The 10,919-nt window shown below is 43.6% G+C and overlaps 1 protein-coding gene across 1 annotated transcript; it reads right to left on the bottom strand.

The window, feature by feature from the left end:
* Nucleotides 1–360: 360 nt before the first annotated feature.
* BTN1A1 (butyrophilin subfamily 1 member A1) lies at nt 361–6,568 on the bottom strand. The gene is made up of 7 exons (XM_021099851.2): nt 6,490–6,568; nt 5,897–6,244; nt 3,440–3,721; nt 2,206–2,355; nt 1,697–1,717; nt 1,567–1,593; nt 361–1,160 (listed from the first exon to the last, which is right to left on the bottom strand). The coding sequence occupies exons 1-7, from the start codon at nt 6,566–6,568 to the stop codon at nt 487–489; spliced, it is 1,581 nt and encodes a 526-aa protein (XP_020955510.2). The 3' UTR covers nt 361–486.
* Nucleotides 6,569–10,919: the final 4,351 nt, after the last annotated feature.

Here is a 10,919-nt window from a genome sequence, read left to right as displayed (position 1 = left end):
GTCCATCACTGGGCTAGGTTCACCTCACTTCCCTCTATCCTGATGTCCCCTCCAAGTTCCTTTATGGGATTTCAGCCTCAAATCTTCCCTTCCCAGGACCTTTTGGGGTTTCAGCTGGCCTAAAACCTGTTCCTCTACATAGTCCTATTCTAGACACCAAGATATTTCTGTCACAACCCCGTGCCTATCCAGCCCCATCTTGATCCCTGAACTTCAAGTCCCTCTCTATAGGGTTTGGCCTTAAGGTACAGGAGAATGTGAGAGGCAGTTTGAGTCACCTCCCTGCCCCTTGAATATTGGTGCAGAAACAGATTAGGAAGGTCCTACACCCCACACTCTCTATCAGCAGCAACACAATGTTCCCCAGACTAATTAATCTCTACCAAACAGGAAGAAACAGGGGCTAAGTAAAGCTGGCAGATAAAGCCTGAGAGGTGATGCAAGAGAGGGTAAGAGCAAAGGGAGATAGTTCAACTGGGATATTCCTCAAGGCACCCCTTGGCTGCGCTGGGTAGGGATTAGTTTAGAATGGAGGGTGTCTGTATCCCCAGAGGCAGATTCTCCCCCCATGGGGGACAGTGGGATCTCCTTAGAAAGGTCCTTGGCATCAGCAACTACTGTGACTCCCTCAAGCCCATCGGTGATCGGACAGATGGTCAGGGGCTTTTTACCACAGGACCACAGGCAGAAGAAGGGTCGGAGGGGGCCAGAGAAAGAAGCACTGGGGAAACTGTAGATATGGGATCCATCAGTCATGTTGTAGAAGGAGATGTCACCTGATTCATAGTCCAGGAAGATCCCCACCCGACGTGGGGGTCCAGCCAATGGGAGAGGGGTCCGGAGGGGGGTGAGAGCCCAGTACCCATTTCCATACAACTCCACAGCCCAGAACCCATTCTCAGGAGTCATGGGGTCAAATCCTTTCTTCATCACGTTCTCCCTACACACCCCGATTGCCCAATCAGTCCTGTCTCCCACCTCCACCTCCCAGTAATGTCTCCCCGAGGTGAAGGTCTCACGACCCAACACACAAGGCCAGGAGTCAAATCTCTCAGGTTTCTCAGGCAGTTTCTGACGTGAATCTTCCAGTCGGACAGATTTGGAATCCTCATACAGGAAGAGGTGGGGGTGGGCAGTATCTGGATCCAAAGTCACATCAACTAGAGATGGAGAGAAGGTGATTCTGAACATCAGTAAATGTTAGAGGTTGAAAGAACTATTCTTTCTTCTCCAAAGAAGTAGAGCACTGTTCTAGTAGTTGACAGGTCTCCTCAGGAAGAGAGCAGCTTGGCCTGCTCAGCTGTCTCTGTTTCCCTCTCCCATCAGCAGCCACAGGGTGAGGTATGAACTGATGGTCCCTAGTGCCTAATGGGACCTGGTCAGAGGGCACTTGCCTTCTAGCCTTCTTCCAAGGGCCGTCTATGTGCCTCAAGGAAAATGTGGAGGCCATTTGCCACCCTCTCACCCCTTCACATTCTCCTCACTCTCATTTAATTCCAAGTATTATAGGGTTGTGAATCCCTGTGGGGTGGAGTCTCCCAGCCCTTATGATATTGAGTCACTGACCTGCATGCAATGTAGCCTTTTTCCATTCTGCAGTAAAAGAGAGAAAGAGGGAAGGAGTGTTATTGACATACTTTATAATAAGAGAGAGAAAACCTTGTGGATAAAATAAGGACAAGAAGGTAGAACTTACTGAGCTCTTCCAGGAGTTTCTCTGGAAAACAAATGGAAATAGCTTAATGACCTTCTATAGTGGCCAGGAGGGAGGGGACAAAACAGGTGCGAAAAACAAAGTGCTAACTGTTTAATTCATGACTACCTGATTATTGAAATACTATCAATAAATGAAGAACAAGGATGACGTTTTGTTTTCTAAGAAATATGTAGGAAGTTCCTACTGGCTTGGGATCAGATCTTTAGTCATTACTGGGAAACCCATTTAGAAGTAAGGATGGGTCTGAAGGTGAGCAGTGAATAAACATCAAGTCTATTATCTCAACTAGAATTGGTTTTGACTTGTCTTGTGCCCTAAACCTCTGGTCTTCTTCATATTGGATACCACTCATTTCAGGAGCTTTATAATCCCCTCTGACTTTCAGAATTCTAGGATCAATTATCTTCCCATTGGCAGTCACCCTAAAGGACCAGATCCAACTCTACTTGGAAGCACTGCTGACCAGTAGACTGGGATCTAGGACTTACGTTTAGTGCTGATTTCACCCCTCCTCTGTCTGGATCTTTCTTTGTATAGTCTCCAGGTGAAAAATATGGACCCAATTGTGAGAAGTCCTACGACCACCAAGACGACAGCCACAACCACCATCCAGGGAATCAGCTTTGGGAAGAAGGGAGCTAAAACAAAATTCCCAAGAAGGACATTTGTTGAGAAACTCTGAGCAAGTCCAGTTCTTCTCCTGATTCCAAAGGGGGCTGGAAGAGAAGATGACCTGGAACTCTCCCATTCCTCCCGTGGCAAAATGCCACTCTAAGTCTTTCAGATAAATTTTGATTTTAGGTAAGAGAGAGCAGAGAGAGAGGAATGAAGATGAACAAGAGTCATTTGGGGACAGAATGAAATACAGAATATAATGGACCAATTCATGTTGTCAAGGAAATTTCTCCTTAGCTATCAGTGCAGGATGGGAGCCAAGGGGATGAGGGAAGGAAATAAGGAAGGGGAAATATCACCTCTGTGTGCAGCAGAATGGGAATCAGTGAGTGAAGAATATGGAAAAGTTTCTGCCTGAACCCCAGAGGTGTTATGTGGGGAATAACAAGATTTGCTTCCCTTAGGATGCTGAAAACTTTTTTTAAAAAGTTTTTAATTGTTTTTACTATAGTTGATTTACAATGTTTTGTCAATTTCTGCTGCACAGCAAAGTGACCAGCTGTATATATGTATTTCTCACATTATTCTCCATCATGTTCCATCACAAGTGACTAGATATAGTTCCCTGTGCTTATACAGCAGGATCTCATTGCTTATCCATTCCAAATGCAATAGTTTGCATCTACTAACCCTAAACTCCTTGTCTATCCCACTCCCTACTCCTCCCCCTGAGGACCCTGAAAACTTAGACAAAGCTCTAGCGTGGGATGGGAAGAGGAGGAGGCAAAGGTGGAAACAGGAGAACTAATTTAGATTCAGAAGGCTCTGGATCAGGAAGATTCCCCAGAGAGAAAGCTTCTCTACCTAAGATATCTCTCCTAGGATGGAAAATCTGGAATTTCTATGAGATCTAGGTAAAATTGAGGTCTTCAGAGTCTCTACTCTTCCAGGGAAGTTGGTGGGGCTCAGTGGGCAGGAGCTTAGGTGGGAAAAGCTTAAGGTAAGGAAAGCAGACAAGCCTGCTGTGAGGTTACACCTGGGCAGGTGTCCCATGTGATGAGGCCCCGAAGCTGTGTCAAAAAGGAACCCAGTACTGGTTTCACTGACCTGGGATGGAAATCTCTACTTCCTTCTCCTGGCCGAGGAGAAGGTTCCGGACATAGCAGGACACATTCTTCACAGAGGGGTCTCTGATGATCACTGAAGCTGCCACAGTGAACAGGCCTTCCTCATTAGGACTCTTGGACTCTGACATGGATGGAAACTCCTCTCCCGTGGGAGTTCTCCATTGCACCCAGGGCTCTGGGTACCATCCCATTGAGGTACACTCCAGCTGGATCTCACCACTCTCTTGAACTTCCATATGGATTTGAGGATCTGAGCCCAGAGCTATGGAGAAAGAAGCACCCTTACTCCTTTAGTGGACACTCTTTGGGAGCCTTGTAACCTAGGGCTACCCAGTTTGAGAAAGACAAGTCCAAGGGAACTGGAAATGAGAAGGACTCATCTCCATATTTTATTACACCAGGAAACTGAGGTAGCAATAAAAGGAATTTCATAATCTTGTCAAAGAGGGATGCCATGTTGGGATTTAGCATTTGAAATGTGGGCAGGAGTTTGATGGGCAGACATGGGGTGCTTGTCCAGTCAGCAAGAACAGCAAGACCAAAGGCTCAGAGATAGATTAGTAAGTCTAGGCTGGGAGCTCCAGATATATAAGAGAGCTCATATCTCTGGAAATATTACAAAAAGGATTTGACTAGGAAAAGAACTAGGATTGAGAGAGTTCCCTTGTGGCTCAGTGGGTTAAGGATTCAGTATTGTCACGCTGTGGCCCTGTAACGTACATGCGGGAACCTCTTGCACACTGTGGGCACATCCAAGAAAAGAAAAAGGAGCTAGGATTGAGTATTTAAAGACAAACAGAGAAGTGTCCTTGAAGAGAAGGGGATTTGGAAGTCCTTTGCACTGAGATGGTAGCTCACAATTTAAGTTTCCTTTACCTATGATACTGAATCAGGAATTTTCTTAAATGGTTGCAAACCTCATCTTCTCCCCCCAACACACACAATTTACATTCTAACATAAATCAACAGGAAGCTGTTTTTCTTTTATGTTCAGTCTAATTATTTTCTTACAAGTCCACTAACTACAGAAAAACACCAAGCTCCAGAATAGAGTGCTTAAACACATGCCCATATCTATTAGTTTAAGTCTATATTCCAAGTTGTGTGTATATATGAGAATGTGTATTCTTTTCATTAAAAGGGCCACCACCCTCAGCAGACTCTCATAGGTGTCTATCACTCATAAAAGATAACGGTGGCATTTTTAGGCTGTCAAATCTTTAGGGCTTTATAACTGAACTTTAAGATACTTCCCTAGAATTCCCATTATGGCTCAGCAGGTTAAGAACCCCAAGTATCCATGAGATTGAGGGTTTGATCCCCAGCCCCGCTCTGTGGGTTAAGGATCCAGCATTGCCATGAGCTGTGGTGTAGGTTGCAGAGGCGGCTCAGATCTGGCATTGCTTTGTCTGTGGCTTAGAATAGCTCAGATTTGACCCCTAGCTCGGGAACTTCCATATGCCCCAGGTATGGACCTAAAAAAGGATGAGGAAAAAAAAAGATATTTCCCTAAAAAGGACATATGAGTTATACATGATGTTGCCATGTGGGGCATCCCGTTATGAGGCAAGGACCCAGATTTCACACACCTCTTTTCTTTATTTGAATATATACATGAAAAGTAGTTGTATCTTATACATTGCAGGGCAGTCTGAGGCGCAGTAGTGGCATCTTACAAGCTTTGAATTGACAAAGCCATTTCTCATATATTGTCTCATTTTATTTCATTCTTGCAAAATCTTGTTGGATAGGTGCTTCCCCAGTTTTGCAGTAGGAAATATAGCTCAGCGGGAGATTTGCTTAATGCCAAGTGGGAAAGCCAGACCTCAAGGCATACTTTCCTCCTGAGTGCTTACCATTTTTCTTATTGTTTCACTCTGAATTGTGGCTTGAAGCGAAAGGAAACAAAAACGAACACTTTTCTAGGTGGATCAATATCCTTAACAAGCTGCCATGCTTTAGGAGCTTAGGAAATTTGTCTTCGAGTACTAATTCACAAAAGCAGCATCGAAGTATGCATTGAGGTTGGTCACCACAGCCTCACTGTAATGGTGAAAAATAGACGCAACATAAATGCTCGATTCTGGGCTTTGATCAAGCAAAGTATGGTGTTACCCATAGAAAAGATTGTAATACCACCATTACATCCTACACTCCTTTAGTTAATAACATGAGGAAATTCTTATCCTATAATAGAGAGGAAAAGGCAGGACATCATTGAAATAAAGCTCTTCTCAGAGAGCTAAATCGCTGCTCTCTCTCTCTCCACTGTCAACTCAAACCCCTTCCTCCTCCTTTCCTACTCTAGGCCTAGCCAGCCTCTTCCAACCTAAAAGGGATTTGGGAAAGGCATCTGATGGTTTCCAAAGTAACAGATCCATAGGAAAATAGACCCCACCTGGCGACAGCCGAGAAAACTCAAAACTGCTCTACTCACCAGCTACCTTCAGATGCACGATGGCCTCTTCATAGTTTTCGTCCTGCCTGAAAAAGCAGCGGTACTCCCCATCATCAGAAGCCTTGACCCCCTGGATCCTCACAGCGACGTGCCCCGCGGCGATGTCGTCTTCCACCAGCGTCACTCTCCCCCGGTACTCTGGCATCTGCTCTCCCGCCTGCTCTCGCCCTTCTCGGCGCACGAACACCGCGGGAGAGACCTTCTTCCGGAACCACCGCAGCTCCATGCGCTCGGCGCTCACGTTGGGGGACAGGCGACAGGGCAGCTCGGCATCTTCACCCACCACCGCTAGGATGGGCTCCGGGGGTCCGATCACGTCAAAGTGAGCTGCCAAAAACCAGGAGGGTCAGACAGAATAGGGGTGAAGGGTGAGGCGGGTGGGCATGGTTGGCTGGTACAGACCAGGATCCCGCCTAAGGGTAGAGACTCTTCCACTAATTCTCTTATTCCTACGACAGCCCGATGGAGTCCATCTGGACCCTTGGGGAAGCCTCTAAGGTGAACCAAAGGGGATTGTTTACACTTACTGAGAAATTTCAATCCTGCAGGCCGGAGAGTCAGGGGAGATGTACCTGCATCCAGCTCGGGCAGCTGGAGGAGAATGAAGATGAGCAAACACGAAAGGAGGCAGGAGCTTCTGAAGACTGTCATCTCCAGCCTTTCTGGGCAGCAAGATGCTTGAGTTGGGCAGCAACTTCAGCCTAGGAGAGAAATGAAGAGATAGGAGATAATTTCTTTGTTGGAAAGAGTCATTTGCACCTGAAGCTTCCTCCTAGGCACCCCCACCCCAACACACACAGTGCAGACTCTCAGCTCGTGCCCACCCACCCACCCAAAGTTTGGTCAAGCTTGTCTGTATAAAACAACAGAATGGGCCCGAAACCCCCAAGAGACTTAGCAGAAGGGAATTGTGAGGCATAGCACCCATAAAGGGGTTTCATATCAATGGACAATCTTGGAACCACGGCCCTAAAAACCCTCTTCTTTCAAATACAGTGTTTTGGTACTTGCTTTTAGCCATGATAATAAAGATGCTATGATGGAGGCAGAGGTGGAGACCAGGGAGCAGGCTGGAGTAGCAAAGAAGAAAGGTTGGGAGGAGATGGAACAAGGAGCTGAAGAGAGCTAAAGGGCTTGAAGGGAAGAGAGCCTAAGACTAGGGAGGAAGGAGCCAAGGGGAGAGAAAGTGCCCCCTGGCTGAGAGGAATCCCAGATACTGACCTCTGGCGTTGGAGGAAAAGACTCCAATAAGTCTCTGCTACCAAATGAGAAAGCTGGTTGTGGCCCCAGGAGCAAAAGTTAAAGGCCAGAAGGAGAAGGAAGGGGGAAGTGCTCTCAGGAAAGCCTGCCCCCAGGTCCCTGATGTGTATACTTGGGGGGGGGGGCAGTTTCTGGAGAGAAGAAAGCTCTGTGGATTTGCACTCTTCAGCTGAGATATCAGGACCTGGGTTAAACAGAAGGGGACAGAGCAAAAAAGAAAGGATGCAAGAAAACAATGAAATTATGTTGCAAGGCTTTGGGCCATTAATTCACCTCTTCTCTTCCCTCAGTTCTTCTGTCTCTAAAAAGGGAATGTTGTTAATAATATCTTCTTTGGAGCAGTGATGGGAGGATTAAAGGAGATTAAGCATGTTAAGTGCTTAGTATGTGATAGAGACGTGGAAGAGTGGAAATTCTTATTCTGTTATTGTTTATGTGGGTCAAAAAAAAAATCAAAGATAGTCTGGGAATGCCTATGAGTGATTCAGTTTTCTGGGTCCCAAAGCTGCCTCTCTGCCAAAAGTACCTCCCTAAAAGTAACTCATGAGGCCTGAGATTCCTTGTTGTGGGCTAAGCCTCTTATTGTTATGGAAAACATTTTTTAAAAGGGGAAAATATTTTTTTAAAAGTAGAAATCACTCCTAATGTCACCAGATGATGATAGCCTGTGGCAGAATTGATGATAGCTTTTGTATCATTTGAAATACTGTTAATAGCTACATAATATCATGTTGAAGTTTCCTCTAATTCCCAAGATTGTGAGACACCTTGGGTTTTTTGCCTGCTATAAATAGTGCACTTTATCCTCAAGTCTTTGTCCACATCTTTGATAACTTCCTGATAAATTCCCAGAAAGACATCATTAGGTCAAAGGGTATGAACATATTGCCAGAGTTTCTGCCTGAAATGTTAAACCTATCACACCATCAGTGGAAAAGTCCTTCTCATCTAATTTCTGCCAGAATTGAGGGTTATCCTTCCTCATTGCCACTAATTAGATGGATGAAATGGACCAAATTATTATTATTATTACTATGCATTTATTTGATAGTGACACTGGTCATTTTTCAGTATTTATATATTTTAATATAGTCTGGATGTGAATTTTTCAACCTAATTACCCTTTTGTTTCCTAGACAGATTCTGGTGCGGTTTCTTATCAATCTATACGGATTTTTTTTTTTTTTATAAATTAAAGACATCAACCCTGTATAATATTTGTGGCTAAAACCCTTCACCACCCCAGTTTGTTCTTTGCCTTTTAATTGGGGCTGTGATCAAGACCAATGAAAGATAATTCACCTGAATGCTAGGAGAATGAATTTTCAAAAAGCAAATCTGATCTTGCCACTTTTTGCTTAAAAATCGCTATATGTCTCCTTAATGACCCCAGCACCGTGTTCAGGCACCTTACTCTGGTCAAGAAAATGCTGTAAGATCTAGTCATCTCTCTGCTTTCTTCCTTTAAGTCTCTTCTCCCCTCCCCACCCCCTCAATGGTCTATCCACCCACTGACAGAATTTGGAAGGAGATAAGTTTCCCTCAACGCACAATATACTTTCAGGCTGCCAGATAATAATGCTTATCTCTCTTCTTCCTCCCTGCTTCCTCTGATCTTCATGACAAGCTTCTACTCTTCCCTTACAAGCTCATTTGAGAGCAACTTATTCCAGAAGCAAGCAGATGTAACTTCACTTCTAGGGCTTCTTCATTCAGTTGTAACAACGCATCGTCATCCCATCCAAGTATCTACCCAGAGGGAGGGCCTTTAGGAAGGAGCTTCTGAGCACCAACCCAACTCACACGAGAAACACTTTTGAAGTCTTTGGTCTTTTCTATATATATTTAAAGTAAATTAAAACATTTTACTTCATTATATATGAAATTTAAAAAAATATGACTCTGGATAGACTTTGCCCCCTCCAAGTGAAATAGGCTCTCCAGGAAGATGGGCTAGGTTTATCCTGTGACACAGACTACTTCTTGGTTCCTCTTTGCTGGCACAAACCTGACCTGAATCCTATCTAAGAAGATGTAGTGGGGTTTTTTTTTTTTATGATTTTTATTTTTTCCATTATAATTGATTTATAGTGTTCTGTCAATTTCTACTGTATGATGAAGTGGGTTTTTGTCTTCTGTTTTTTATTTTTGTTTTTGTCCTTTTTTTTCCAAATCTCTCTTCCTCTCCTAAACCAAGTTCTTTGAGTTCTTACTCTCTGACCCCTTAGCATATAAACCAAAGCAGAATTTGCAATTTAGGAGTTCCTATTGTGGCTCAGTGGTAACAAAGCTGACTAGTATCCATGAGGATGTGGATTTGACACCTGGCTGTGCTCAGTGGGTTGAGGATCCCGCGTTACCATGAGCTGTGGTGCAGGTTGCAGACGCAGCTAGGATCCAGCATTGCTGTGGCTGTGGTGTAGCCTGGCAGCTACAGCTCTGATTTGAATCCTAGCCTAGGAACCTCTATGTGCCACAGGTGCGGCCCTAAAAAGACAAAAAAAAAAAAAAAAAAAAAAAGAAAGAAAGAAAGAAAGAAAAAAAATTGCAACTTAAATCAAGCCAACCAGTCCTTGGCTTTGCTGGTTTGAAATGTGCCTGCATCATTTACAGCTTGCATTTGTCCTTAAGTCCTTAACTTTTAAAAATATCGCTGATAATAGGTTTCCTCTCCTTAACCTACTCTGATTAGATTTCTGTTTCTTGCTTCACATTGTCAAATATCCTATAGGAAATCTTTTTTTGGGGAAAAAAAAGAGCATTTACTTGCACCTAAGGGAGCTCGACTGAAAAGAAAGGGGCCAGAGAAATAAAAGCAAATAATATTTAGAGCTCAAGCTATTAAGTGGCAGTCAAGGTTCTCAATGGGTAACATCTGAGTCATTTCAACAGAAACCAACAGTTTTGAACAATCAGTGGCAGGATCTTTGAGTTTTCCAGAATGTATCAGGGAAGAGAGATTCTAGCTGCCTCCACCTTTCATGGCTCGTGTTGTTTGTGAGATGCCTTTGTGATGAGGGGCTGCTGTGAGGAAGTTCCTGCTGTTCCAAGGCCCACTGGAGAATAGAAACATACACTCTTTCCTCTTAGACATGAAACCATTTGGGCTGAGGATATGCTCCATATAAAAGCAAATCTAATGACATGGCAGGGCTTCTCCCCCAACCCCTCTTTCCCCACATTTGACTCAAATTTCCCAATATTATAAACTAGTCAGATCCAATGATTCTTCTCATCTTCATTCTACTTGACCTTACATTTTCCTTAGGCATTAAATTTACAATCATTGTGTAGCGATCATTTTGTAATGTCTAGAAATAGTGAATCAGTATATTGTGCAACATGGACTAACACAAAGTTGAAGGTCAATTATACTTCAAAACAAACAAAAAAACAAACTCATGGAAAAAGAGATCAGATTTGTGGTTATCAGAAGTGGGCAGGTTGGGGAGAGGGGGAATTAGATGAAGGTGGTCAAAAGGTACAAACTTTCAGTTATAAGATAAGCAAGTACTAGGGATGCAACGTACAGCATGATAAATCTAATTAACGCTGCTCTATGTTATATACGAAAGTTGTTAAGAGAGTAAATCCTAAGAGTTCTCATCACAAGGAGAAAAATATTTTTTTTCTTTAATTTTGTATCTATATGAGATGATAGATTGTACACGAAACTTATTTTGGTCATCATTTCATGAAGTATGTAAGTCAAATCATTATCTTGTACACTTTATTTTTTTAT

Source organism: Sus scrofa, chromosome 7 (assembly GCF_054392235.1).
Source record: "Sus scrofa isolate SSC_HxYL_T2T_F1_AM1 chromosome 7, Sscrofa_HxYL_maternal_Yorkshire_Landrace_v2.0, whole genome shotgun sequence".
In the NCBI taxonomy this organism is placed as follows: Eukaryota; Metazoa; Chordata; class Mammalia; order Artiodactyla; family Suidae; genus Sus; species Sus scrofa.
Note: the sequence above shows the minus strand (reverse complement) of the source record. Positions and strands in the feature narration are given on the sequence as shown.

Excerpts from the sequence above, each read along its gene's own strand:
- BTN1A1 (XM_021099851.2), bottom strand. The coding sequence starts at position 6,568 with ATGACAGTCTTCAGAAGCTCCTGCCTCCTTTCGTGTTTGCTCATCTTC. Across the intron at positions 1,718-2,205 it reads GGGTGAAATCAGCACTAAAC|AGAAACTCCTGGAAGAGCTC; the intron begins GTAAGTCCTAGA and ends TTTGTTTTCCAG. Across the intron at positions 1,594-1,696 it reads GAAACTCCTGGAAGAGCTCA|AATGGAAAAAGGCTACATTG; the intron begins GTAAGTTCTACC and ends CTTTTACTGCAG.